The sequence below is a fragment of the Pyrgilauda ruficollis genome, unplaced genomic scaffold (assembly GCF_017590135.1).
Source record: "Pyrgilauda ruficollis isolate IOZ18807 unplaced genomic scaffold, ASM1759013v1 scaffold9, whole genome shotgun sequence".
Lineage (NCBI taxonomy): Eukaryota > Metazoa > Chordata > Aves > Passeriformes > Passeridae > Pyrgilauda > Pyrgilauda ruficollis.
In genome coordinates, this window is record NW_024531043.1 from 1,617,301 (window position 1) to 1,645,287 (window position 27,987).

Sequence of the window (27,987 nt, forward strand, 5' to 3'; positions counted from 1 at the left end):
AGCACCGTGGCTGTGTGTCCCCATCACCGTTGACAAACACCGCCACCCTCCAGCCGACGCAGTCTGCGAGGTCCTGGTGGCTTTTTGGAGCCTGAGCCCTGCCAGCAGCACCGCGGGGAGGAGGAAGAGCCGGGGAAGACGTGCCGGGTGATGGATGGCCCCAGCCCCGCGCGGCGGCCTCGGGGGAGCGGGGCCGGGCGGCTCGGGGACCTCGGGGACCTGGCTGGCAGCACCCGCCTCTGCAGAGCCCCGCAGCGCCGGCTCCGCTGAGCCCCGGGGCCCGCAGCCGGCGGCAGCCGGGAGCAGGATTTGGAGGGGCCTCGGGTGACCCCCGCGTGAGGCTGAGCCGCCGTCCCCAGGGCATGGCACGGCAGGGCTCGGGGGCCATGCTGGCCTCGGGGGGCCTGGGGTTCCCCCCACAAAACGTAGCCCGCGTGGTGGTGTGGGAGTGGCTGAATGAGCACGGGCGCTGGCGGCCCTACTCGGCCGCCGTGTGCCACCACATCGAGAACGTGCTGAAGGAAGACGCCCGTGGCAGCGTGGTGCTGGGACAGGTCGATGTCCAGCTGGCGCCCTACGTCATCGACCTCCAGTCCATGCATCAGTTCCGGCAGGACACGGGTAAGAGCTTGGCATTGAGCCAGGAACATCCAGCCACCCGTCTGTCCTTCCATCTGTCCATCCGTCCATGCAGCCATCCATCCACACAGCCTTCACTGCCCTTCTCTCTCCTTCTATCATCCATCCATCCATCCATCCATCCATCCATCCATCATCCATCATCCGTCCTTCCACCCACTGGCACATCCCTCCCTCCCTCCCTCTGTCCTTCTATCCCACCATATTTTCCTCTGTCCTTCCATCTTTCCTTCCTTCCTACCATCCCTCCATCCTCCCATCCATCCCTTCATCCCTCCCCTGTCCCTGTGTCTGTCTGTTGTTCTATTCATCCATGGATCTGTCGCTGTATGTCTGTCTGTCATCCCATCCGTCCATCCATCCATCCATCCATCCATCCATCCATCATCCATTCTTCCATCCATCTTCCCCTCACTCCTATTCAGTGTATCTCTACTTATTCATCCATCATTTCCTTCCTTCCTTCCTTCCTTCCTTCCTTCCTTTCTTCCTTCCTTCCTTCCTTCCCTGTGACTTGTCTATCACTTCATTCCTGTATCCCTCCATCCCTCCCTCCATCTGTCCATCCATCTGTTCCCTCTCTCCTCCCCTCACTCTCCAGGGCTCCAGTGCCCCCATGGGCCTCTCCAGGCTCCTTCCATCCCTTTCCTTTCCCATCCACCATGGACCCCCATCCCCGAGGAACATGTCCCCACATCCCTCCATGCCCTGTCCCCTCCGTGGGTGCTGTGCTGTGTCCCAGTGTCCCACTGTCCCCTCATCTTCCCCTCCAAGCTGCTCCATGCCCAGGGAGGTGGGGAGGCCCCAGCTGGACCCTGGGAGCAGTGCTGGGCACTGGGATGGCTGCAGCTGTGCTGTTGGTGCTGCAGCAGCGCATCCAGGCCACGAATCCTGTGGGAAATCAGAGCTGATCCCACACTGGGACCGAGCCCAGACCCCATTAAACGTGTCCCTGTCACAGTGTGACCCATTAAACCAGCACGTGCTGGCTGTGCTGTGGGGGATGTGCCATTGTGGGTGCATTCCTGCCCATCCCTGCATCCCTGCCCGGGGCAGGATCTGGTCCAGGCCAGGCAGAGCAGGCAGGGGACCTGCCACACCTCAGATTACACCCCCTGGACTTGTCTGGGGACACCCACAGCAGGACCCCCATGGTTGTGGCACCTCTGCCTGGCCACTGATGCCATCACTCCTAGTCCCCAGTGATGCCAAGTGACCCCGAGTGTGGGGCTGGGGCCGTGGGCTGGGGACTGAGATGGGGACCGAAGCAGGGATGTGCCACCTGCCTCTGCCATCCAGCCTGGCTCTGAATCCATCCCCAGCCGGTCACGGACTTGGCAAAGGGCAGCTTGGCACCTGCAGCCCTGAGTCAGCGAGGACACCGGCACGACCCGGAGGGTCTGTGCTGACTCAGAGCTGCGGGAGCCACCGGGACACCCTGGCTGTCCCCATGCCACCTCCTGCCAGCTTTGGCCAGGACCCATCCTCTGACAGCAGCTGGCATCACATCACATGGCCACAGTGCTGGGTATCCCTTGGGGACTTGTGCCTGTGGTGGGGCCACAAATGGATTTGGGGTGACTAAACAACTCTTGCCAGGATGTCCCTGGGTACCACAGTCCCTGTGCCAGCAGGATTTGGGGACAGGGATGCGGAGAGAGGGACCTCGATGTCCCCAGGGGTGTCATGGCAGGGGACATAGCCACTGTCCTCACACTGTGGTCCCTGTGTGCCCCATCCCCGTGTCCATCTCTATCCATCACTTCTCCCCAGGGGAAGGGCCCAGGGTTTGGAGGCTGCCACATGGCTCGTGGTGCTCGGGGACAAGAGGGTCCCCTGAGCTGAGGGTGCTCCTGGTGCCTGCTGTGACATGGGGACATGGGGAAAGTTGGCAGGAGGCTGGGGGCTCAGGGGGCTTGGCCCACGCAGTGCCTGGGGACAGAGAAACCCAGTGACAAGCGAAACGAGGTGACCCCGTTCTGAGAGCGGGGATGTGCGGCCCCTCCCGGAGGCCCTGGGGACACTGGCTTGGCCCTGTGGCTCTGGCATGGCTGGGGACAGCTGGTGGCCCTTGGGGACTGGGAGCTGTGTGTGCCAAGGGAAATGGGCTGGTCCTTCATCCTCTGGGGATGTGGGATGTAAGCGGCATTTTGTGGGGTTTGGGATGGGGATGTGGGGTTTGGGATGGGGATGTGCGGGGCAGGGGGATTTGGGATGGGGATGTGGGGTTTGGGCTGGGGATGTGCGGGGCATTTTGTGGGATTTGGGATGGGGATGTGGGGTTTGGGATGGGGATGTGAGGGGCAGGGGGATGTGGGATGCATTTGCAAGGACCAGTGGGTCTGGGATGTGTTTATGGGTGGGATGTGGGATTTGGACAAGAGTGAGCAGTGGGATGGGGCTGGAGGGCAGTGGGCAGTGGGGCTGGGGGCAGTGGGCAGTGGGCAGTGGGGTGTGGGTGACCTGGAGCCAGCAGTGGGATTTGGGGTGCGGGCAGGGGCGGGCAGCAGGGCCCCCCCGCTCCCCTCCCGCGGCCCCGGCAGAGCTGCCTCAGCACAAGGCGGCAGCTGGGGCCTGGCTCTGCTGCCTGATGCGGCCGATGATTAATGACCGTTAATTAGCGCCGTTAATCGAGCTGGGCAAACGGTGCCGGCGAGGGGATAGACAGGCCCCGTGCCGGGGGGGCACTCGAGGAGAGGGCTGCGATGCCTCCCCGCTCCTGGGGAGCTCCAGAGGGGCTGCGGGATCCAGCTCCGTCCCAAACAAGCGGCGAGGGGCCGGGATTGGGCCGTGTGGGACAATCCCTGGCTGTGTCACTGCCAGAGCCAGCAGCTGTCAGGAAACCTCTCCTGACCGGGAAATGCTTCCCCTGCCCCGGGATGGCCACGGGGACAGCAGGGTGGGGAAGGGCTTGGACCAGAGGGATGGAAAAAAGCTGGGGAAAGCACAAGGATTTGTTGGATTATGCCCTTTTCTGACCCAGAGGTAGAATAACTGAGAGGCGTTTTTGAAAACTTTTATTCTATTTTCAGTCTCATGTGAAGAGTGAGAGAATTCTCTACAAATTTTGAATTCTCACCTTGGAGAATTCTCTACAAATCAATTTCCCACATTGGTTGAGCAGCATCGCCCTTCCCCGGACATCCAGGAGGATGATCCTGAGGGGTGGCAGTCTGAGCCACTGTCACCAGTGACAGGATGAGGTCTGGATTCATCCCTAGGGAAACCCTTTTGGGGTGCAAGGGGGACTTCAGTGAAGGGGCAGAATGGCTGTTCCACCCCAAGGTGCCTCTGTACCCCAGTCCCTGCGGGATGCCAGGCTGGAAGATGGACAGGGGATGTCTAAATGTCCCCCCCCCCGTGTCACCCCCCATCTCTGTGTCCCCAGGGACCATGCGCCCCGTCCGGAGGAACTTCTACGACCCCTCCTCAGCGCCGGGGAAGGGAATCGTGTGGGAGTGGGAGAACGACAACAACTCCTGGACTCCCTACGACATGGACATCTGCATCACCATCCAGAACGCCTACGAGAAGCAGCACCCCTGGCTGGACCTCTCCTCCCTGGGCTTCTGCTACCTCATCTACTTCAGCAGCATGTCCCAAATGAACCGGCAAACGCAGCGCAAGCGGCGGCTGCGGCGCCGCATGGACCTGGCCTACCCGCTCACCATGGGCTCCATCCCCAAATCCCAGTCCTGGCCGGTGGGCGCCAGCACGGGCACGCCCTGCTCGTGCCCCCAGTGCCTGCTGGTCAACAGCACCCGCGCCGCCTCCAACGCCATCCTGGCGTCCCAGCGCCGCAAACTCTACCCCGGCGCCGTCCGCCAGAGCAGCACCTTCGCCGGGGGAACGCTGTGGCCGGCGGGGACCGCGGCGCCGGCGGTGGTGGCGGGGGGCGCGGCCAAGGGTGAAGGGCTGCGGGTGGCCGCGGGGTTTGCCCCCGGGCAGGGCGTGCCCAGCGCGGCGCTGCCCGGTCTCAACAACCTCAACCGGCCCGGGACGCAGCGCGGGGCTGGGCTGGGCGCCAGGGCCGCTGTCCCCCCCGGGTAAGCTGGGAGGGTGGGGAGGGGACGAGCGGGGTGTCACCGAGGCGGGGGGGATGCAGGGATGGGCACACAGAGGGGCAAAAGGGGTGATGGGGGTGGCTCGTCCCCTGCTGTCACCTTGCGGGCAGCCCCAGCTCTTGTGGCACTGTGTCACCTCCAGCCCCAGGGTCACCACCGTGGGTGCTGGGGGGGGCACCCGGATGGTCCTCGTGGTGCTTGGATCCCTGCAGAGGGGATGTGGTGATCTGTGCAGTGCCATGCCATGGTGTGCCAGGCCGTGCCACGCTATCCATGGCAGCTAGAGCACATGGAGTACCTGGTCCCAGGGGAATGGTGTCCCCAAGGCCAGCATGGGCTGTGTGACCCAGCTCCTGGCCTGATGCTACCAGGCAGATCCCTGGGAGGGCACGGCTGTGGGGAGAGGCCACAGCCTCAGTGTCCCTTCCGTGGTGAGAATGATTCACCAGGGGGGTCCAGGTGGGCAAGCAGACCCCTGGAATTGTGTCCTGGTGGGTGTCCCTGTCCCAGCACCCACATCTCCATGGCTGTACCCCGTGGTGGGTTGGCCTGGTGTCCCCTCGGAGCTGTCAGCACTAGGCTGGGGGGACAGGTGGCTTCTCTGAGCCCCCAGCAGCTCCTGGCACATTTCCTTCCCCTGATGACGTCCTGCTTTCCTTCTGTGTGCTGGGCTGAGCAGTCCTTGTCCCTGTCCCCATCGCTGTCCCTGTCCTGGCACATACCTATGGACAGGGAGGAGGGGCTGGGCCCCCATGGCTGCCCTGGCCTTGGTGTGGCTAGAGGAGCTTTGGGAATGAGGGAAAACGCCCTCGTGTGGGGCTGAGCCTGCTGAACTCATCCCTGTCACGGCTGGGATGGGACGGGATTTTGGGATCAGGGAGGGGTGATGCCACTGCTGGGGGCCCTCCCTCCCAGTCCCACATCCATCTGTCCATCCCTCCTTCCTTCCCTCTGTCCATCCCACCCCTATGGACATGTCCCCTTCCAGCCCTGTCCCCGACACGCCAGTCCCTGCCCTGGGCACGGTGACACCAGTGCCACCTGCTGCTGGCAGCCCCAGGAGGGTGGGGGTCCCTGGGGGGCACACGAGTGGTGGCACGTCCCCGCGGGGGTGTAGGACATGGGTGTCACCATTGGGATACCCTGGCAAGGTCTCCACCCTGGAGAATGGGATGCCACCTGTGCCATTGGGTGCCCAGAGATGGACAGGTGGCACTGGGTGACAGTCCCCTGGGATGGGACTGCAGCCCTCCAAGCTGGTGAGGGGACACCTTACCCTGTGTCTGGTGGGCAGGACACTGCCTGGGGACAGTGCCAGCACCCCCCAGGGGACACTGCCCTGTGTCCCGTCGGGAGGACACTGCTCTGGGGCCATGCCATGCGGGAGGGGACAGCGCCAGCCCTGCCGTCCCGGCTGAGCCCCTTCCTGTCCCATGTCCTGCAGGGTCCCAGCGCTCCCGGTCAAGAACCTGAACGGCACCGGCCCCGTCCATCCCGCCCTCGCAGGTAAGCGGGCTCCGGCCAGCCCTGGGTGTCACTGCGGGGTGACACCGTGGGCGGGGAGCAGGGGACGCTGTCAGGGGGTGGGCAGGACGGACAGACGGACAGACAGGCGCTCTCCCGGCGCAGGGATGACGGGGATCCTCATGTGCGCCGCCGGGCTGCCCGTGTGTCTGACCCGCGCCCCCAAACCCATCCTGCACCCCCCGCCCGTCAGCAAGAGCGACATCAAACCTGTCCCCGGCGTCAACGGCATCTGCAGGAAAACCAAAAAGAAGCAGCTCAAGAAGAGTAAGGAGCCACCAATGTCCCAGCGGGGTCAGGGACAGGGGACACGGAGGGGGAAGTGAGAGACGCCCAGCGGTTTGCGTGGGGTGGTGCCCATCGCTGCTTTGTGCCACGCGTGTCCCTGCCGTGCTGGCAGGGGGTGGCAGGGCTGTCCCCGTCCCGTGGCAGGGGGGTTGTGACACCGCGGGCGGGCTCTGATGGCATTGCCCTCAGGTAAGACCCCCGAGGACGTGGTGCGCCGCTACATCCAGAAGGTGAAGAACCCCCCGGATGAGGTGAGTGGGGGGTTTGGGGGGCTCCGGGAGGCTCGGGCAGAGCGCCGGGGGTGACCCCTCATCCCCCCGGAATGCTGATGCCGTTCCCGGCAGGATTGCACCATCTGCATGGAGCGGCTGGTCACCTCCTCCGGCTACGAGGGCGTGCTGAGCCCCAGGGGCATCAAGCCCGAGCTGGTGGGCAAGCTGGGCAAGTGCGGGCACATGTACCACCTGCTGTGCCTGCTGGCCATGTACAACAACGGCAACAAGGTCGGAGCGCCCGGGGCTGCCTGCGTGTCGGGGGGTGCTGGGAGGGCTGGGTGGGTGCTGGGGGGTTCCATGTGGGTGCTGGGTGGGTGTGAGGGCTTCTGGGTGCGGGCTGGGGAGTTCTGGAATGTTCCAGGTAGGTTCTGGCTGGGTTTGGAGGGTTGGGTGGGTGTTGGAGTGGGTGTGGGCATTGGGTGGGTGATGGGTAGGTGTTGGCTGGGTGCTGGGTGGGGTCCAGGTGGGTGCTGGGTGGGTGTTGAGGAATGCTGGGGGAGGGGTCCAGGTGGGTCCTGGGAGGGTCCAGGTAGGTGCCAGGTGGGTGCTGGGGGGTCCAGGTGGGTGCTGGGTGGGTGCCACCCCTGAGGCCCCCGTGGTGCCCCAGGACGGGAGCCTGCAGTGCCCCACCTGTAAGGCCATTTACGGGGAGAAGACGGGCACGCAGCCCCCCGGGAAGATGGAGTTCCACCTCATCCCCCACTCCCTCCCGGGATACACCGACTCCAAAACCATCCGGATCGTCTACGACATCCCCACCGGCATCCAGGTGAGGGGGGACACCCCAGCGGACTGGTGACACCCCCCAAGTCCCTGCTCACCTCCTGTCCCCACACCCACCCAGGGCCCGGAGCATCCCAATCCCGGGAAGAAATTCACGGCACGAGGCTTCCCACGGCACTGCTACCTGCCCGACAACGAGAAGGGCAGGAAGGTGAGACCCCCGAGGGGTGGGGTGGGGAGAATAGCAGGGATGGAATGAGATAGGATGGCACAAAATGGGAGGGGATGGGATGGAAAGAGGATGGATGGGAAGGGGAGTGGGATGGGGTTTATTCTGGAAGGGATGGGATGGGATGGGATGGGGTGGGATGGGATGGGATGGGATGGGATGAGGAGAGAAAGGATGAGATGAGATGGGAAGAGAAAGAATGAGGAGAATAGAATGGGAAGGGATGGGGTGGAAGGAGAATGAATGGGATGGGAAGGAATGGGATGGGGTGAGGAAGAAAAGGGATGGGATGGGATAGGATAGGATAGGATAGGATAGGATAGGATAGGATAGGATAGGATAGGATAGGATAGGATAGGGAGGCTGCAGCTGCACTGGGATGGGGTGGGGAGCACCACAAGCAAAGGTGGCATCCTGTGGGCACCGTGCTGAATCCCACCCTGGGGGCTGAGGCTGTGCTGTGCCGGGGTGCTGGGTGGCTGTGCCAGTCCTTGCCAGGCTGGGTGGGGGTGCCGGCTGGGTGAGCCATGGCCGTGCCCGCCGCAGGTGCTGAAGCTGCTGATCGTGGCCTGGGACCGGCGGCTCATCTTCACCATCGGCACCTCCAACACCACGGGCGAGTCGGACACGGTGGTGTGGAACGAGATCCACCACAAGACCGAGTTCGGCTCCAACCTGACGGGGCACGGCTACCCCGACCCCAACTACCTGGACAACGTCCTGGCCGAGCTGCTGGCCCAGGGCGTGTCCGAGGCCACCCTGAAGGACTGAGGCCGGGCTCAGGGCTCCCCTGGCCCCGCCCGTGCCGCCGCCGCCTGCGCCGCTTCACCGCAGCCCCGCCCGGCGGGCTCGTCCCCCGTCCCGGGCCACCCGGTGCCACCCACCGCGTGTCCCCGTGTGTGTCTGTCTGTCGCCCCGTCCCGTCCCGGCTCGCCCCGCTCTCGTGGCGATAGCGTCGTGGTTTTTTTCTACCCGTGGCCTCTTTGCGCGTCTGTGCCACCCGTGTCACCCGTGTCACCCGCCGCTGCCCCAGGGAGCCGCGCACAGCCGGTGCCATGTACATCTCTGTGTTACAGAATACACCCCGTGCCGGGCTGCTGTCCCCGCGTCCCCTCTGTGGCCCCGCTGGAGTCCCTGCCCCTCCCGGGGTGGGCTGAGGCGGGGAGGCTGGGGGGTGCCGGGGGTCTGGGGACAGGGAGGGGACTTGGGGGTGGCTCTGGGGTCTCGTCGCCGTGGGTGAAGGCGTCGTGGGCGATGTCCAGGTCTCGCAGCACCTCCTGCAGCCTGTCCCCAGCGGGTCCCCCTGCACCCCAGGGTGGGGTCAGCGCCCCACAGCCACCTGTGGCACCCACCCGCGCTCCTCACTCCCCTGCCTGCCCCCCTGCACCACCCGCCAGCCCCCCGGACTGCCTGTGTCCCCGTGTCCCCGTGTCCCCTGTCCGCGTGTATCTGCTGTCCCCTCGTGGAAGGAGCCGGAGCAGTGCCCTGTGGTGCCCGCAGGGGTCTGCGGGCGCTGCCTGCGTGTGCCAGCGCCCCCCCGGGTCCCCATGGCCCCCAGTGCCCCGCGGGGCTCCCGTACCTGCCTGGCCCGGGCGGGGGGGCCCGGCCACCGCGCTGCCCCTGGGACCCCCGGCCAGCGCTGCCCTGCAGGACAGGGACCCTCAGGACACCCCCCCTGCCCTCCGGCACCCAAAGGACCCCAGAGGACCCAGCTCCCACCGTGCTGGGGGACAGGGACCTCAGGACACTCCCACCCTGCCCACCGGCCCCTAAATGTCCCCTGGGACCCCTGTGCCCCCCTCTGGAGCCCTGGTCGCCACCACCCTGCAGGAAGGGACCCACGGCAGGGTTCCACCATGCCTGTCAGCACCCAAAGGACCCTGTGACCCCCGACTCCCACTGTCCTTGGGGACAAGGACCCTGCACACGCTGCCACCCTGCCCACCACCCCCTAAAGGACCCTCAGGCCCCCCATATTCGCCCTCAGGACTCCCAATCCCCACCAGCCTTTGGGACAGGGACCCTCAGCAGCCTCCCTCCCTGCCCACCAGCACCCAAAAGACCCCCGGGAGCCCCCGTCCCCGGGCTCACCGCAGGTGCCCATAGAGGCTCTGTGCTGCCACCGCGGGGTCCCCAAGGTCGCTCCACTCCCCCAGCAGCACCGCGCTGTGGGTACGGCTGCACCCGGGCACTGCCAACGACAGCAGTGGGGACACGGCGACACCGACACCCCCCTCCCGGGCACCCCGAGCCCAGGCACCCCCAGTCCTACCGGCACGGGTGGGCTGCAGGCAGCAGGTCCAGCGGCCGGCGCGGAAGGTGCCGGGGTGGCACGTGGGCAGCATGTCGCGGTTGGCGCTAGTGGCCTGGCGCAGCCCCCACAGCCACTGCCACAGCTCCGGGGCGCTCTGCAGGAACAAGGAGGAGGGAGGAGGAAGGGATGGGCACCAGGGCTGGGGGACAGGGGTGACGGTTTGGTGGCAAAGCTGCCCGGGAGGAAGTGAGGGGAGATGGGACTGCAGGAGCCAGGGTACCACAGTGACTCCAGTACAGCTGGGGTAGGACACCCCAGCTTATCCAGTATACCCAGTTAGCCCCTTGACCTCAGTACTCCCAGTGCTCCCAGTACAGCCTGGGTACAGCTGGATTTGGGACCACTCTCATTGTCCCATGGCTGGGTGCAGGGGAGGGGGGCCCCCAGGGTGCTGTGGTGGGGGATTCCAAGGTTTTTCGGGTGCTGGGGTGGGGTGAGATCACCCACCTTGCACTGGAGGTAGGTGGTGTGGAGCTGCCCGTTGCCATCCTGTGCCACCACCTGCAGGACGTGGGGGTGCTGGAAGGTGCCCTTGTCCACCTGCTCCACTGCCTGGATCTGCTCCACCGGGATGGAGCCGAGCACCTGGAGACCCCCAAACACCCAATCTGTACCCATGTCCATATCCATTGTCCATATCCATGGAATACGTGGGGAATGCCAAACACCCCAAAACATCTGCACCCACATCCATATCCCCAACCTGTTCCACTGGGATGGAGCAGTGTACCTGGATACCCCAAAACACCCCAAAATCTGTGCCCACGTCCTTCCCCCCAGCCCTGGGCACCCAGCACAGGGTAGGGGTCCATCACCCACCTGCCCCTGGGGCACCTTGGCATAGGTCAGGGTCTGGGTGCTGAGCCTGAAGTGCCTCTTCTTGAAGGAGAAGCGGGGCAGCAGTGCTGCCCCCCCCTCTGGGCAGGTGTGCAGGGGACCCTCCTTGATGGTGGCCGAGGGCTGGGAATGTCCCTGCGGCACTGGCACCTCGTCCACTGTGGTTGTGGCAGGAAGGGAGCAGTGTCACCCCAAGTGCCACCACCTCCCACAGCCTGATGGTGCTCCTGGCAGCAGCAGGGTGATGCCACTGACCCGGCACCAGCAATGTCCCCTCCCTGCCCTCTGTCCCCGCTCACCCACGGTGACCAGGGCATCCAGGAAGGCCCGGACACGGGTGACACTGGGCAGGAGGACAGCATTCAGCGGGGCCATCCATGGCTCCTTGCCCTGCCCCAGCTGCAGCCCCAGGTTCCCGATGCTCTGCAGAGCCTGTCCCACGCAGGGAAGGGGTCACACTGCTGTGTCCTTGCTGGTGTGACCCCCTGGACCACCCTGGCTGCTCTCCTGGACCCCGAGGGCTCAGGGGTTGGGGTGGGAAAAGTGGAGCAGCTGGAGGGGTGATGGGACCCAAATTCTGCCCTTGTGCTGTGCCCAGTTTGTGGTGGCACAGCCTGGGGACAGGCAGGACTGGCCTCAAGTGGCACAGGAAGGAGCCAGCCCAGGGTGTGTGGCACAGGGGCAGGAATGACTCTGCCCTGCTTGGGGTCCCCACCATTCCCTGGGGTTTCTGTCCCTCCCCAGGGTCTCATCCCTTTCTGGCCTCTCCATTCCTTGTGGGTTCCCATCTCTCTGCAGGGTCCACATCACTCACAGAAGTCTCTGTCCTTCCTGGGGTTTCTCCCTGAAGTCCCAAACTCTCCCTGGGCTCCCCAGCTCTCCCCACAATCCTTGTCTTTCCCAGTGGTCCCCATCCCTCTGCAGGTCCCTCACCCACCCCAAGGGTCCCCATTAATCCCCAAGGATCCTTATCCCTCTCCAAGTGTTCCCATCCCTCCCTGGTGTTTGCATCCCTCCTCAAGATCCCTGTCCATCCCCAAGGATCCACATCCCTCCCCAGGACTCCCACCCTCCCCAAGGATCCTCATTCCCTTGCCAATGTCCTCAGCCGTCTCCAAGGTCCCCACCCCTCCCTGGTGTCTCCATCCCTTCCCATGGGTCCCCATCCCTCTCCAAGGTCCCTATCCCTCCCTGGTGTTCACATGCCTTTCTAAGGTCCCCATCCCTCCCTGGTGACCCATCCTTCTCCAAGGTCCCCACCCCTCCCCAGTGTCCCCACCCCTCCCTGGTGTCCCCATGCTGTCCCCCACCTTGGCGAGCAGCAGGAGCGTGCGGCCGGTGCAGGGCTCAGCATGCTGCTCACGGAGCCCAAAGAGCTTTGGGGTGAGGACAGCAGGAGCAAAGAAGCGAAGGAAGAGGAACCCACTGATGGAGAAGTACCGGACCTCCTGGATGGGGACAGGGACAGCTCAGAGCTTGGGGTGGTGGTCCTGGGGCCGTGCAGACCCCCAGCCCAGCCGTGGGCCCCACCTCATGCTGTGCCAAGGGGAATCGCTCCTCCACCCGCCTGCGGAGCTGCTTGAAGGCCACCCTCATGGGGAGGGGACACTTGTCCACTGAGCCCACGATGGCCTCCATGATGTCCCCCAGGTAGCCCTTCAGCAGCTCCAGGCTGCTCTCCTGCACCTGTGCCTCCGACAGGGAGCCCTTGAAGGAGATCCTCCTGTGGGGACACCTCTGGGTCAGGGGCACCAGGAACGGGGACACTGAGCTGGCCAGAAGTGACCCATGGGCTCAGCAGCAGTAGGTGGCCCCTTCCTGCAGGGGACACAGGGACATGCCAGGTGCCCTGTGCCCCTCCCAGACATCCACCTGTGCCCACCTGCCCCGGCTCAGCTCCATCTTGCCGGGGTCCAGCTCCACATATTTCTTCTCCTCAAAGATGCGGTTCACCACTGGCTTCAGGACCTCGTGCAGGTAGGGCAGCCCCACCACCTGCAAGGGGTGGGAAGGCACTGTCCTTGTCCCCAGACGCCCTGCTGGGACATCATGGAGGTGTCCCTTCCCATGCTCACCTTCATGAACTGCTCCATGGATTTGGAGGCCAGCGAGTTGGAGCGGAAGAGGATGTTGGGATCAGCTGGAAGAGCACAGAGGCTGTGGCAAGGTGGGCACAGGGTGACGTCCCAGCTGTCCCCTGTGTGCCCAACCCTAGGGACATGTGGCACCTTTCCTGCCTCTCCCTTGGTGTCCTCACTCTTTCTCCATGGGAATCTGGAGTGACCCTTGCTTGGGGTTTCTTGGGGTGGCCCCGGGCACTTACTGGTCCTGGCCAGCTCGCGGGTGGTGAGGTAGTCCAGGAGGGGCACAGCCAGCCCTTGAGCCAAGAAGAGCTTCACCAACTTGGTGGCCACATCCTGCCGGCTCTCCCCTGAGGTCACCTCCTCCAGGACAGCCAGGGCTGTGCTCTCAGGGGACTGTGGGGAGGGCAGGGTGGGCACAGCAGGGCCTCCACACTGGGGGGGTCACCCCAAAGTTCCCCGTAGCCCCAGCACCCACCTGGGCTGGGCAGAGGATGGGCTCGGTGAGGAGCTGGATGAGGGGCTGGTAGTGGTGGGGGGGCAGGACCGTGTCCTCCAGCAGGCTCACTGCCAGCCTTAGGGCACCCAGCTGTCCCCTGCAATGACACGGGGGGCTCACGTGGGTCTGTGCCCTCCACAGGGGCCACCTTGTGCTGCTCTGGTCACAACCCCCTGTCCCTTCTGCCTGCACTCACCCACGGTCCTCAGTGGTGCTGGGGAAGGGCAGAAGCTGGAACCAGCCCCTCGTGGGGCCTGGGCAGAGCGTGTCCAAGAAGAACTCGACCTGGGGGACAGGGGCAGGGTCTGGATGGGGGGGGACATGTGCCAGTCCCCTGTGCTGCACCTCCCTTGGGGGACAGCCCAGGACACGCAGGGTCTGCATGTGGCACTGCCCCCATCCCGGTGGGTCCTAACCAGTGGTCACCCAGATCCCACACGGGGGTGCAGAGGTGTCCCCAGGACCCCGCCCCGTTCCGGTGTGCCCCGAGGTCCTCACCCGCCCCAGGAAGTCGTTCTTGCCCACGATGTCCCAGTCCCAAAGCTCCACGCTCAGCACAGCCTCTCCCAGCTCCCCCTCCGGCAGCTCGAACTCCAGCACCTCATCCCAGTGCGGGAACCGGGTTTTCTTCACCACCTGCGGGGCACCGGGACTGGTGGCCGAGGGGACGAGGTGCCCGAGGGTGCCTGAGCCTCCTGGGTCCGTGGGGGACCCGGTGCCACACGCAGCACCCAGCAGTGACTCACGGCTGTCTCCAACGTGTGCCCGCAGCACGACACACGGCCAAAGGGGTCCGAGGTGCCCGAGGCGTCCCGGGGGGCCAGGTCCCTGTGAGGACATGGGGTCAGCAGGGTTTGTCCCCACCATCGCGGTCCTGCAGCCCCACGTCCCCGCTTTGTGCCAGCTCGCCTGGGCATATGGGGCAGCCAGCAGGTGCCAGGGTGTGCTGGGGAGATCGTGCTCCCATTTCCAGGGGAGCCCTTCCTCCTCCAGTCCCTAGTGGGGGTGCTGCCGTCCCTCCTGGCTGTCCCCATGGCCACCCTGTCCCCATGGCCATCCTGTTGCCTTGGTAGCTGCTTTGGTTGCCATGGCAGCAGGATGCTGCCTCTGCTGCCTGCTCCATCTGTCAGCTGTGTGTGTGTGTATCACCGTGTGTGTGTCCCTGTGCACGCCAAGCGTGCACAACTTGCACACATATCTGCACCCCAAACCCAGGTGGGCAGCCTGGGCAGTGCCTCAGTTTCCCCAAATTTTGAAACTAAAGGGCAAAAACATGGTGTGAGAACGAACCATTCTGCTGGGGACAAACCCTGGTGCTCCTGTGCCCCTGTCCCCAAGCAGGGATGGCAACATACTTCCCACTGAGCCCCCATGGCATCGTCACACGTGGATTGGCACCACTGATGTCCCCAACCCGGTGTACTGAGAATCCTTCCGAGTGTGGAAAGCAGAGGACAAACCCTGTGCCACCACTGTCCCCATACCCTCCTCTCCTCCCTCCTGCCAAAAATAAGACCCCGTGGTGGTGGCAGCCCCCCGAGCTGCCAGCCCCCCAACCTGGCCTCGATGAGGTGGCAGCGCAGCACCCGTGGGTGGCCCCGCTCGGGGACTCGCAGCTCCAGGTGGATCTCGCCCTGCACCTCCTGGTCGGGGTTCACAGGTGCCAGGCTGAGCCAGCTGTCAATGCCTGCCGAGGGGGACAGTGTGGGCACACCGTGGTGCCAGCATGGATCCCGCTGTCCCCCACCCCACTGTGCCCCCCTCACCCCGCGGCTCAGCTGAGATCTGCTGGTGGTTGAGCGAGATCTTGCCAATGACATCGTCCTGCCTGTGAGGGAACAGACACAGCAGGACACTGCCGGGGACCTGCCACCCCTCGGGTGGGTCCCCAGTGCCCACCCTGCCAGTGCTGTCCCCCTACCCAATGGTGTCTTCATCCAGCACGTAGATGGTGAGGCTGTGGAATCCACGGGGCAGAAGCAGTGTGATTTCCTCACCCCAAAAAGGGTTCAGGCTCTTCCACACAGTGGCTGTCCTGCCGGGATGGCAGAGGTGGCTGTCCCCCCAGGGAGGATCCCCACTCCTGCCTGCCCTCTCCCAGTGTGGGACTGTCCCCATACCTGGCCACCACCTCGTTGTCCACCTTGACCACGCAGTAGGGATCACTGGAACCAGACCTGGGCAGGGGATGGGGGTGCCAAGGATCAGCCCCCACTCGGGAATCCCCCCCATCCTGGGGGCCTCAAATCCCGACAGTGAGGCACCAGCCCCGGGGGTCAGCTGAGCTGCCCAGTCTCAGCCTGGCCCTGCTGACACCATCCTGACACCAGGATGGGGACATCACCTTTTCTCCTTGGGCTGAGGGACCTGCTGTGGGTCACCCCAAGCCATCACAGTGTCCCTGTGCCACCCACCCGCGGGTACCGCTGTCTATCCCGCAGCACAGCCCAGCCCGAGTCTCTGTGACAACGCACGGTGCCAGGCTGACACGGGTCTGACCCTTTCCGCAGGGAGAACAGGATGGAGGGATGAGGGTTGGATCTAGGGACCATCTACCCGCTCCCTGCAAAGCCCCTTTCTGCTGGATTATGGCAGCTGCAGCAGCACCGAGGGGTGCTGGCCCTGGGGTGCTGCTGGAGACCCAAATCTCCAGGAGGTGCTTCCACAAGGACTGAGACCCCGAGATGGATGAGGGACGTGACCCCAGTCTCTGTCCCTGCCACGGGACGGGAAGTGGGAGCGGCTCAGCCGACCCCCTCTGCAGCCCCACGACAGCCCCAAGCTGGGTTTGGGGGCGCTGGGAGCAGCACCGGGCACCCCATCATTGTGCAGATTGCCCGCTGTGCCCAGACCCCTCTCAGCGGGACACCCCCCGGGGGCAGAACCTGAGGCAGGGACACGGCCCCGTTCCCAGCTGCCCAGCCCTGGGAGCGGCCGGCGGTGCCAAGCTGGCACATCCGGAGGTACCCGGGACTGCCAGCTCCGCTGAGCAGTGTCCCCGGGGCAGGAGCGGGCGGGGGTCTCCCTGCAACCCCCACTCATCACCACACCCCCAAAAGGGGTGGGGGTGCAGGAGCTGTGCCTCCCCAGTGCCACCCCCATGTTTGAGGGGATCCTCTGTGCCCACCCTGCTGGGGGGCACGAAAGAAATGCTAAAGGGGTTGGGGGGATCATACACCCCTGAGGGGTGGAGGGGGGGGGGCTGGCAGTCCCTGAACACCCCAGACCCCCACTTTGGGGGTAACGGTTGCAAGCAGAGACCCCCCGAAACTGTATAGAGAGAACACCCAGAGAGGGTAGAGCACCCAGCACCCCCTCCCTGCCACATCTCCCGGGGTGGGTCTGGGGGAAATAGGGGGGCCCTGAGCCCCCGAGCCACTCACAGGTCCTTGGCGGGCAGGTCCTTCCCCTCCAGCACCCGGCAGCGCAGCGAGGTGGTTTTGGCCATGCCGGCGAACTTCAAACTTCAGGGTTGGCACCTGGGGGACTGCGATGGGTGCCCGGGGGTGCCCTGAGCCCCCGCAAAGCGCCGGCGGGGCTGCCGACACCGGCCCCCTCTTCCTCCTCCTCCTCCTCCTCCTCCGCCGCCGCCGCTTCTCACCGCCGCTTCTCACCGCCGCTTCTCACCGCCGCTTCTTCCTCTTTCCTCTTCTCGGCTGTTTTTGCTGCCGCTTCTGCCGGCGAACTTCAAACTTCAGGGTTGGCACCTGGGGGACTGCGATGGGTGCCCGGGGGTGCCCTGAGCCCCCGCAAAGCGCCGGCGGGGCTGCCGACACCGGCCCCCTCTTCCTCCTCCTCCTCCTCCTCCTCCGCCGCCGCCGCTTCTCACCGCCGCTTCTCACCGCCGCTTCTCACCGCCGCTTCTCACCGCCGCTTCTTCCTCTTTCCTCTTCTCGGCTGTTTTTGCTGCCGCTTCGCTCCCACCTGCGCCAGGCGGGCACAGGGCGGAGGGCGAGCGCGGGGGAGGTGGCACCGTGCCCACCGAGGGGTCCCATCGCCACCCTCCTTCCTAGAGGCAGGGAAACTGAGGCACGGGGGCATGGCAGAGCGGTGGCACCTGTGGTGAGAGGCTTCTGTCATGTCACAAGGGGTGGGTGCCCCCAGGGTGGGGGGCTCGGTCTGGACCCCAAAGTGCCAAAGTAGCGGGGGGTGTGGGTGAACACTGGACTTGGGGATGAGGGGAGGAAGGAGGTGCATGGGACCCCCAAGGGGCCTCCGGGTGACCCCAGCCCTCAGAGGGGACACCCTGAACCAAACCGGGGGGTCTCCAGCAGGCCTTGGGGTGTCTGTGGGTGCAGCACCCAATCTCACCGTTCCCTGCACCCCGGCCTCGCTGCACAGGGACCCTGAGCCAGAGAGGATGGGGGGCACTGGGGGGCATCTTTGCCCCTGGTGAGGCATAGCGGGGGCTTGGGGGGGCTGCGGAATTCGGGGTGCAGGGGTGGACTGGCCAGCTGTGTCCTGCTGGCATTGCCGGGGTGGGTGTCACCCAGGAGGTGCTGGAGGGGCTCAGAGGAGGAGCGCTGGTTCTTGGGGGGCTGATGATGGGGTGCTGATTCTGGGGGGGATGATGTGGGGCACGGGGTGATCGGGGTGCTGCTAAAGGGGGCACAATGAGATCCTTGGGGGCTGCTGGAGGGGGATGAATACGGGGGTGCTGATCTTTTGGGGGCTGCTGAACTGGGGGGTGTCATCCAGCAGGTGCTGGGTTCTGGGGGTGTCACTGCCAGGGGGTGTCCCTGTGTGGGTTCGGGGCTATGTCACTGCCGGGGGGTGTCCCGGTGTGGTTGCAGGGTCTCTCAGGGTGTCACTGTAGGGACGTGTCCCGGTGTGGGTCTCTGAGGGTGTCACTGCCTGGAGGTGTCCCGGTGCCGGGTCCCTGAGGGTGTCACTGTCGGAGGTGTCCCGGTGTGGGTCCCTGAGGGTGTCACTGTCGGAGGTGTCCCGGTGTGGGTCCCTGAGGGTGTCACTGCCGGAGGTGTCCCGGTGCCGGGTCCCTGAGGGTGTGGCTGCCCCGGTTCCCGCCGTTTCCCCCTCAGGGGTCTGTTCCAGGCCCTCTCCCGCCCCATCCCGGTCGCGGGGCGGTGCCGGTGGCGGCGGGGCCGGAGGAGGCGGCTCCAGGTCCCCTCCCCGCGCCGCCGCTTCCGCCGCCGCCGCCGCCCTGGGCCGGGCGGGCCCGGCGGGGCCGAGCGGGCGGCGGGGCCACCATGAAGCCGAGCGGAGGTGAGCAGGAGCCGGGCGGGGACACGGGCGGCTGGGGCTGTGAGGTGACGGGGGTTTTGGGGGGCCTGGGGGTAACGGGGCTGTCCCGCCGCAGAGGAGCCGGTGCTGCTGGCGGAGCTGAAGCCGGGCCGGCCCCACCGCTACGACTGGAAATCCAGCTGCGAGACCTGGAGTGTCGCCTTCTCCCCCGACGGGGCCTGGTTCGCCTGGTCCCAGGGACACTGCGTGGTCAAGCTGATCCCGTGGCCTCTGGGGGAGGCCGAGCTGTGAGTGCGGAGTCATGGAATGGGTTGGGTTAAAAGGGACCCTAAAGCCCATCCAGTGCCACCCTGCCATGACAGGGACACCTTCCACTATCCCAGGCTGCTCCAAGCCCTGTCCAGCCTGGCCTTGGGCACTGCCAGGGATCCAGGGGCAGCCACAGCTGCTCTGGGCACCCTGTGCCAGGGCCTGCCCACCCTCCCAGGGAACAATTCCTGCCCAATATCCCATCCATCCCTGCCCTCTGGCAGTGGGAAGCCATTCCCTGTGTCCTGTCCCTCCATCCCTTGTCCCCAGTCCCTCTCCAGCTCTTCTGGAGCCCCTTTAGGCACTGGAAGTGGGTCTGAGGTCTCCTTGGAGCCGTCTCTCCAGGTGAACATTCCCAGCTCTCCAGCCTGGCTCCAGCCCTTGGATCTTCTCCTCCTCTGGTCTCACTCTATCAGCTCCACGTCCTTCTGATAGTGGGAATCCCAGGGCTGGGGCAGCTCTGCAGGTGGTGTCTCACTTGAGTGGGGTAGAGGGGCAGAATTCCCTGTCCTTTCCTGCTGCCCACATTGGGGAATCAGCCCAGGGTGTTTCAGCCCTCACCCACCAGCACCAAAGTCCTCCCAGTGCTGCTCTCCATTCCCCAGCTTGGATTGATCCCAGGGGTTTTCCAGTATGGGGTGAAGATGGGTGCATGGAGCTGGGCCGGGGGGTCTTGGGGTGAGCACTCCACCCATCCCTGCCTCCCTCCAACAGCTGCAAAACCTCAGAGCGCAAGAGCCGGGGTGGCAAAGCAGAGACTTGGAGCCGTGGGGCAGCCAAGGAGAAGACTCTGGAGTGTGGGCAGATTGTGTGGGGCCTGGCCTTCAGTGCCTGGCCAGCAGCTGAGGATGGGGACACAGATCCTGCCTGTGCCGTGGGGCTTCCCTGCCTGGTCCTGGCCACCGGGCTCAACGATGGGCAGATCAAGGTGTGGGAGGTGCAGACAGGTGAGCAGCCCTTGCTGTTGTGGCTTCAGGCTGGCTGTCCCCTTGTTCCCCTGTGGAAGGAGATCCCATCTCCCTCCTTCCCCAATACCTGTCCTGTCCCAAGCGTGGCTGCACGAGGGACTCTGCCTCATTCCCCGTGGATGGATGGCACTGAGCCTGACTCCTCTCTGCAGGGCACCTCCTCTTCAGCCTCTTGGGACACCAGGATGTTGTCAGGGACCTGAGCTTCGCTCCCAATGGAAGCCCCATCCTCGTGTCTGCCTCACGGGACAAGACCTTGCGTGTGTGGGACCTGAGCAGGGATGGTAGGAATGTGCAGGGATATACCTGTGCTGGGTCAGGGAAGGGGAAGAAACCCATCTCGGGAGGGAAGGTGGTGGCAGAGGACCTTTGGGGACAGTATTTGAGGCAGAAGGGGACAGCCACATGACTGGGAGCAGAGTGTAACCTGGGAGATGCAGGAGGGCATTACCTTGGGATTTACCCAGGGAATCCTCAGCCCAATGTGAATTCCCACTGCGGAAAGGGAGGAAGAGCAGAGCCAAGGAGTCCTGTTCCCCGCTGGTGACACATTTCTGCTGTCCCCAGGGCGGCAGGTGCAGGTGCTGTCGGGCCACGTGCAGTGGGTCTACTGCTGCTCCATCTCTCCAGACTGCAGCATGCTCTGCTCCGCTGCTGGTGAGAAGTCGGTGAGTCCTGCAGGATGGGAGCCATCCCTGTGCCTGCTGAATCCAGCCCTCTGTGCCCCCAGAAACCCCCCTGGAGAAGGGCCAGGCCATGCTGCCCTGGCTCCTCAGGAGCTGGAAGTTGGGAGCAGAGCCCATGTGGTTGAAACCTTGGGATGCTCCCAGCCTGATCCCCTGCCCAAATCCTGCAGGCACTGCTGTGGAGCATGAGATCCTATACCCTCATCCGGAGGCTGGAGGGCCACCAGAGCAGCGTGGTGTCCTGTGACTTCTCCCCAGACTCTGCGCTCCTTGTCACCGCTTCCTACGACGCCTGTGTCATTATGTGGGACCCGTACACTGGGGAGCAGCTCAGGACACTGCGGTATGACCTGAGAGGGGACACAGCAATGCCAGAGAGGTTTTTAGGGCTCGATGTGGCTTTCCCTGCTGGATGGGCACAACCACCATGTCTACATTGTGGTATGGACCATGGGGACACTGTGGGATAGGACAGAGCAATGCCAGGGAGGTTTTTAGGGCTGGATGTGGCTTTCCCTTCTCACTGGGCACAGCCATCACCACTCTTCTGCTTCCAGAGGCAGGATGGGAGTCTGGCTTGCCAAGTTTGGCAGCTCTGCCAGCCTCAGCTGGGGAAGGGGCTGGTGGCAGCTCAGAGCTGATGCTGGGATGTTGTCCCCACCCACAGCCATGTCCCGTTGCACTCCACGCTGGACTCCAGCAGTGAAATCCACAGCAGCTCCCTGCGCTCCGTCTGCTTCTCCCCCGAGGGGCTCTACCTGGCCACGGTGGCAGATGACAGGTGAGTGAACCCCTGTGGGGACCCAGAGAGAGGCCCAGGAGGCGACCAAAATGAACCAGGAGCTCAGGAGGTGGGGAATAAATGCTCCAGGTCCCCACCAATTCCTGGGATAAGGGGAAAGGTCAGGCCCGTGGGAACACCATGGCTTGGCTGTGACAAGGGGTAGCAAGGTCAGGGCCCTGTCACCCTGAGCTGAGGTCCATGTCCTCCTGGGTGCTGTGCCACCCTCAGGTGTCACTTCCTCAGCAGGGGACAGTCCTCCCTGGAACACACCTCTGGGAAGCAAATCCTTCTGGTTTCTGTGTCTTCAGGGGATCCCAGAGGCTTTATTTTGGCAGCAGGCACTGCACTGTGTCCTCTCCCATTCTCCACAGGCTCCTGAGGATCTGGGCCTTGGAGCTGCGGTCTCCAGTGGCCTTTGCCCCCATGACCAATGGTCTGTGCTGCATGTACTTCCCACATGGAGGATTCATTGCCACAGGGTGAGTAAACAGGAGAAGAGGGTGGAGAAACACAGGGCTGCTCCTTCCTCCTGCGGCTCAGCAAATTCTGGGCTTCCCTGGGGATAGTTTTTTCCTGGGCTGGGGAACACACGCTCCTGGCAAACTTGGCAGTATTTGGGGACAGCTGGAATTCGTGTCCCTCTGCCCTGTGCTCAGGGTTTGGATCCCATTGCAGGACCAGGGATGGCCACGTCCAGTTCTGGACAGCCCCGAGGGTCCTCTCGTCGCTCAAGCACTTGTGCCGCAAAGCCCTGCGCACCTTCCTCACAACCTACCAGGTGCTGGCGCTGCCCATTCCCAGGAAGCTGAAGGAATTCCTCACTTACCGGACTTTTTAAGGCAGCAGGGAGAGCAGAAGCACGGAGGTGAGCCCCGGGGCTCGGCCCAGGCGGGCGGCGCCGCAGGAACGCCGAGCTGTGAGCCAGGAGCGTTGCTGCTCCCGTGGTTTTGGGGCTGTGGAGGGCTTTTTTTGGTGTCATAATACAAAAACCCAGCAAAATCCCACACAGAGCTGCGGTGGCCCCACAAGGGACACGGATGGGACACAGGTCCCCCTGTCCCCTGCTGCCTGCTGGGTTGGGTCAGGTGCTTCTGCTTCTGAGTGCAATGGTGTGGATGATGGTGGAACAGCCGCTGTGGGAGCAGAGCTGTTGTCACCTGCACAAATACGGGGCTAAATCCCCGCAAAACACCCATCTGGGAATGTCCCTCCATCCCGGTGGAGCGCGGGCTCTGCCGCTCTCCTGGCGTGGGCAGGAGCGGGACAAGCCTGAGCAGGTCTCAATAAATAAAAATTGATTCCTCATGATTTCCCTGCTGGCTCGCTCAGATGACCTGGGAGTGCCTGACACCGCCCTGGCTGCCAGGGAGGGGTGGCAGAGGTGTCCATCTGTGGGAAGAGGTGGCTTCACTCCACCCCCTGCTCCCATTCCTCTGTTGTTTTCTCTCCGTGCTGGAGCGTGGCACTCCATCAGCCAAATTCCCAGACATGCTGAGCATGCAGAAGTGTTTTGTTTGTCCCCATCCTCCAGCTTAGCTGGTGGCTGGAGCAACAGCACGTTCCCTTGTGTGCTGGCAGACTTTGTGGAGGGAGTTCTCCTCCAAACATTGCCAGGATGTTGTTTTTCCCTTGGGAACAGCTGAACACAGAAAGCTGGTGCACCCCTAACCCCCCACCTCCCTTCAGGAGGGAAAAGCAAAGACCAGTGCGACCTGCTGGGCTTTGGAGGCACCTGTATTTTCCCACTGGGAATAATGCTACCTTTTAACAACCTTTTTACCCTTACTGTGCATTCAAGGCTTCCAAAAAGGAACTGGGAAGCTGCAGGGAGCAGCTCCAGGCATGGGGCTGACGGTCCTTGCCAAATCCAGCAGCAGATCCACCTGGCAGGATCAGGCTTCAGCCACCACCAGGTCCCTGGTGACCTGGAATGCGGCGATGAGGGAGCTCAGCTGGATCTTCTCGCTGGTGCCAGCGGCCAGGCGGTACCTGGAGAGGAGCCAAGGGCAGATTTGGGGGTTTCCACCATTGTGGGTGCCCCCCAAAGCCACAGGCTGTGTGCCAGCAGTGCCCAGTGACCACCAGGAGCCAGCCCAGAGTCCCCACACTGGGGCAGTGACACTTACTCGATGTCTGCCAGCTTGATCAGCAGCTGGATGCGGATGGAGGGGGGGAAGTCGACTGTGGAGAGAAGGAAACACTCAGTGAAGGGCAAGGAGAGTTTGGCCTCTCCAGGATCGTCCAGAGCTGGACCCTTTCCCCACCTCTGTGCACGAAGAGATGGATTTCAGTGAGGATGTCCTGCAGAGCCAGGCCCTTCAGCGTCTTCAGCTCCATGATTTCTGGGATGAGAGCGAGTCAAGGCCTTGCTTCCAGGTGTTTCCCTGCCAGATCCCACTCCTCATCTCTGCAGCAATCCCAGTGAGCAGCACCCACCCCAGAGGCCACAGAGATCCCTGGGAAGGAGCAGGATTTATCCCAGCTGGGAATAACCCCCAGGGTAGAGGATACTGCGGTAGGCTGTGGAAAAATCCTGGTTCAGCATCCAGTCGAGGATGTTTGCGATGTCAGACTTGAGGGGATGTCCTGTGCAGGTGTAAACGTTCTCCTCTGTCACCTTCCCAAAGGCCATGGAGGTGCTCTGAGGAAGAGGAGGGAACAGGAAGGATGAAGAAGCCCCTCCAGCTCAGCTGCCCAGGGGCTGATGGCCGCAGTCTCACCTGCAAGATATTGAGGGCCCTGCGCATGTCCCCGCTTGAGAGGGTCACCAGAGCCTTCATCCCGTCCTCGGTCACGTCCACCCTGGGAAACAACACCGGGCAAGTGGAGCCGTGGGAATCCAGCCTGCTGCTCCTCCCTGGCAGGGAATGGGGCAGAGGGGCTGTGGGGGGATCCCCACTCACCCCTCCTCCTGGATGACGTGCTGGAGCCGCGGCACCATCAGCTCCGGGGTCAGAGGACCGAAGCGGAAGCGGGTGCAGCGGGACTGCAGGGCGGGAATGATCTTGGAGAGGTAGTTGCAGATGAGGCAGAAGCGGGTGTTTTCTGTGAACTTCTCGATCACTGCAAAAAGGAGGGAGGGGAGGAGGATCCTTGGCTGCTGCCTTGTCCTGATTCCCACCCTGTGCCGGGCTGGATGAGGCCGATGGCTGCCCACAGTGTGGGATTCCCCGTGCCCCTCACCTCTCCTCAGGGCATTCTGAGCATCCTGGGTCATGGCATCAGCTTCATCCAGGATGACCAGCTTGAAGCCTTTCCTAGGAAAAGGGGTTTTGGTGCTAGAGGAGGGGGAGCTGGGATGTTTGTTCCTAGGCTGGTTCCTGGGAAGCCCTTCTTGCATCCTCACCATCCCTGCTTCCTGGGCACGTTCCCACCCACCCCGAGACCTCCCAAATCCCCTTCCCAATCCAAGTGCCAGGGCAGGACAGTGCCAAGGAGATGGGGAGCTTTGGGAAGCACAGACCCACCACGTACTTAAAGATGGTCCTGGTGCTGGCAAAGCTCAGGATGGGGCCTCGCACGATGTCAATGCCCCGGTCATCAGAGGCGTTGAGCTGGAAGGGAATGGTGTGAATCTTTATCGCTGCATCCCATCCCATCCCATCCCATCCCTTCCCATCCCATCCCTTCCCAGCCCACCCTGTTCCCGCTCACCTCCAGGACCATGGAGCCGAACTCCCGCTCCCGGTAGAGCTGCCGGGCACAGGCCAGAATGGTGGATGTCTTCCCCGTCCCGGGCGGCCCATAGAGGAGCAGATGGGGGAGCCGGTCCTCGCTGATGAAGCGCTGCACTGCGGGATAACGGGATAATGGGATAACAACGGGATAACAGCGGGATACCGGGGCTGGGGGACAGCCGGGACCGGCGTGGGGGTCACCGCGGGGGGAGGGATTAATTACCGGTGCTGAGGATGTCCCGGTGAGACACCAGCTCGGACAGGGCCTGCGGACGGTACTTCTCCACCCTGCAGCGGGGAAGGAAAGGAGAGGGGAGTGAGCCCCGGGGCAGCTCCCGCCGCGTTATCCCGGTATCCCGTTATCCCGGTATCCCCCCGCTCCCGGCCGTACCACGGCAGGTTCGCGCTGCCCGCCGGCGCCATGTTGGGAAGTCTCGCGATAGCGCCGCCAAGCGCGCGAGAGCGCCGGGGCGGGGCCGGCCTGAGGGGACGGGCGGGTCCCGCCGGACCGGGAAAATCCCGGCACCTTCCAACGATTCTGGGGATCCCGGGGCGGCCAGGGCTGCGCTGGGAATGCCATCCCAGCTATTCCCCACCCTCCCAGGGAACAATTCCTAATTCCCAATATCCCATCCATCCCTGCCTCTGGCAGTGAGAAGCCATTCCCTGTGTCCTGTCCCTCCATCCCTTGTCCCCAGTCCCTCTCCAGCTCTCCTGGAGCCCCTTCAGGCCCTGCAAGGGGCTCTGAGCTCTCCCTGGAGCCTTCTCCTCTCCAGGTGAACAATCCCAGCTCTCCCAGCCTGGCTCCAGCCCAACTCCAGCCCTTGGGGCATCTCCATGGCCTCCTCTGGACTCTCTCCAGCAGCTCCAGGTCCTTCCTGTGCTGGGCCCCAGGGCTGGATGCAGAGTTCCCACTGGGATCTCACATTAGTGGAGAGGGAGAATCCCTCATCCTGCTGTCCCTGCCCATGGCAGGGCGTGGAACGAGGTGTCCTTTAAGGTCCCTTCCAACCCAACCCATTCCATGATTCTGCAACTGTGGAAAGAGCACGGTGCTGGTGTTCACCAGAGCAGGGTGGTGCCGGCCGTCCTAGGGAAATTGGCAACAGGAATTGCTGGATCAAGGTTTTGGGAAAACACAGTGCTCCTGCCCTCGGAACACCGATGGGATGAGAGGGGCACCTTTGGGTCCAGGGACACCTGAGGAGAGGAGATCTGGGATCCTCCTGGTGCGACAGGAGCAGCAAACTAGAGGTGGCTGCCAGAACAAAACACCTTTATCCCTGACCCTGCTGCTTCCCAGTGCCTCTGGAAAACCCCTTCCTGTCCAGAAGGAGCTTAGAGGGCAGAATTAGCCCAGGCTGCTGGAGTGATGCTCTGCTGCTGCTCTGACCCCAGAAAGGAAAGCAGGCAGGAGTGAGAGGCACTGGCTTGGAAAACGCAGGTGGAGTGAGGATGGGAAGCAATCCATTGTGAAGTAACCTCTACAAAAAAAATCCCCCAAAAAAATCCCTATAAAAATGCTGTTACTGTCAAGGGAAGTGAAAACATCAAGAGCTCCAGGGTGGATCCTGTAAAAACCCAAAAATATGCTGGAAGGCAGCTGCTTTCCTGGGTTTTTTTCCCCTTTTCTTTTCCCTGCAGCCCCATACAGGCAAGCAGGAGCTGGAGGCTGAGGTCAGCAGCCTCAGCTGTCCCTCTGGGCACGTGACAGCTGTGACAGATGGCCCTTCCCTTCGGAGCCTCCAGGTCCTTCCCGGGCACCTGGGAACAGCCGGGAGCTGGGATTTTCCTGCACGTCCTGGATCCAGAGATGCTGCCCTCCCCCTGGATCTGCCTTTGCCTGGGGCAGGCTCTTGTCCTCCACCATGGATTTTTCCAGGTGTTTTCCCTGTCATTAATAAATCCTGGGCTCCAGAGCAGGGTTAATCTTTGGGGTGTTGTTTAATGGGGTTAAACTGATGGGTGCATGCCCCTGGGATGGCTCTGATTTCCCTCCTGGGTGGAGATGAGGGGACAGAGGTGGTGGGACAGGGATGATGGGACAGAGGTGGTGGTGACAGAGGTGATGGGATGGAGATGATGGGACAGGAAAGATGGGACAGGCATGGCGGTGACAAAGGTGGTGACAGTGTTGATGGGACAGGGATGATGATGGGGACAGGGATGATGGGCCAGGGGGATGGTGACAGGAATGATGTTGATGGAGATGAGACAGATGATGGGGCAGACGTGATGGTGACAGAGGTGGTGACAGGGTTGATGTAACAGGGATGACAGGGCAGAGATAATGGTGACAGAGATGATGACAGAGGTGATGGGACAGGATGGTGGGGACAGAGATGATGGTGACAGGGATGGTGGTGACAGGGATGATAGGACAGAGGTGATGGGAACAGAGGTGATGGTGATGGTGACAGGGTTGAAGGGACAGAGATGATGGTGACAGGGATGATAGGACAGAGGTGATGGGACAGAGCTGCTCTTCCACAGAGGATTAAAGAGGTGCTCCTTGAGAGCTGAAATCCCAGGGATCCCCCCTCCCCATGTGGAGCTGAAGAAGCTCTTTGCCCTATTAATAACCAAGAAATTCCAGTGCTGATACCCAAAGGCTCCTGTGGAGCAGCTCACTCCGAGCTGGTGCAATGAACACTCCTGGGGTGGTTTTGGGGGAATTAGGTGGGAAACCACTGGTGTGGTGCAGTGGTGTTGGTTTGCCAGGGTGGAGTGGCCATGCCAGGGCATTCCCTCTCCCTTCCCAGCAGGATGTCATGCCTGGAAGAGCACCTTTGGCACTGAGGGAATGTTAACCCAGTTTAGAGACTCTGAGTCACTCCAAACTCTTTTCTCATGGAGAAAACCCACAGAAGACAATTAAAAGATTACCA

The 27,987-nt window shown here is 63.4% G+C and overlaps 4 protein-coding genes across 4 annotated transcripts; 2 read left to right on the forward strand and 2 right to left on the reverse strand.

Moving 5' to 3' along the window:
* On the forward strand, window positions 1-8,724 carry DTX1 (deltex E3 ubiquitin ligase 1). The gene is made up of 9 exons (XM_041488753.1): window positions 1-621; window positions 4,028-4,685; window positions 6,148-6,209; window positions 6,333-6,494; window positions 6,705-6,766; window positions 6,860-7,018; window positions 7,398-7,559; window positions 7,635-7,724; window positions 8,289-8,724. The coding sequence occupies exons 1-9, from the start codon at window positions 363-365 to the stop codon at window positions 8,511-8,513; spliced, it is 1,839 nt and encodes a 612-aa protein (XP_041344687.1). The 5' UTR covers window positions 1-362; the 3' UTR covers window positions 8,514-8,724.
* An 88-nt stretch (window positions 8,725-8,812) lies between these two features.
* RASAL1 (RAS protein activator like 1) lies at window positions 8,813-16,921 on the reverse strand. The gene is made up of 21 exons (XM_041489114.1): window positions 16,857-16,921; window positions 15,594-15,650; window positions 15,395-15,508; window positions 15,240-15,301; window positions 15,031-15,160; window positions 14,220-14,301; window positions 13,972-14,109; window positions 13,670-13,758; window positions 13,453-13,570; window positions 13,217-13,370; window positions 12,969-13,033; window positions 12,776-12,888; window positions 12,424-12,616; window positions 12,204-12,341; window positions 11,193-11,325; window positions 10,876-11,051; window positions 10,504-10,641; window positions 10,015-10,150; window positions 9,834-9,933; window positions 9,322-9,386; window positions 8,813-9,045 (listed from the first exon to the last, which is right to left on the reverse strand). Exons 1-21 carry the CDS (start codon window positions 16,919-16,921, stop codon window positions 8,813-8,815), a joined length of 2,499 nt encoding a protein of 832 aa, XP_041345048.1.
* A 1,655-nt stretch (window positions 16,922-18,576) lies between these two features.
* On the forward strand, window positions 18,577-22,730 carry WSB2 (WD repeat and SOCS box containing 2). The gene is made up of 9 exons (XM_041489039.1): window positions 18,577-18,696; window positions 18,791-18,962; window positions 19,699-19,931; window positions 20,105-20,236; window positions 20,520-20,620; window positions 20,809-20,981; window positions 21,306-21,419; window positions 21,794-21,901; window positions 22,098-22,730. The coding sequence occupies exons 1-9, from the start codon at window positions 18,681-18,683 to the stop codon at window positions 22,258-22,260; spliced, it is 1,212 nt and encodes a 403-aa protein (XP_041344973.1). The 5' UTR covers window positions 18,577-18,680; the 3' UTR covers window positions 22,261-22,730.
* Window positions 22,731-23,138: 408 nt separating this feature from the next.
* On the reverse strand, window positions 23,139-25,767 carry RFC5 (replication factor C subunit 5). Its single transcript, XM_041488619.1, has 11 exons — window positions 25,491-25,767; window positions 25,323-25,387; window positions 25,077-25,213; window positions 24,897-24,976; window positions 24,606-24,679; window positions 24,326-24,485; window positions 24,143-24,224; window positions 23,934-24,063; window positions 23,687-23,764; window positions 23,549-23,603; window positions 23,139-23,411 (listed from the first exon to the last, which is right to left on the reverse strand). The coding sequence occupies exons 1-11, from the start codon at window positions 25,520-25,522 to the stop codon at window positions 23,315-23,317; spliced, it is 990 nt and encodes a 329-aa protein (XP_041344553.1). The 5' UTR covers window positions 25,523-25,767; the 3' UTR covers window positions 23,139-23,314.
* Between the last annotated feature and the right edge of the window lie 2,220 nt (window positions 25,768-27,987).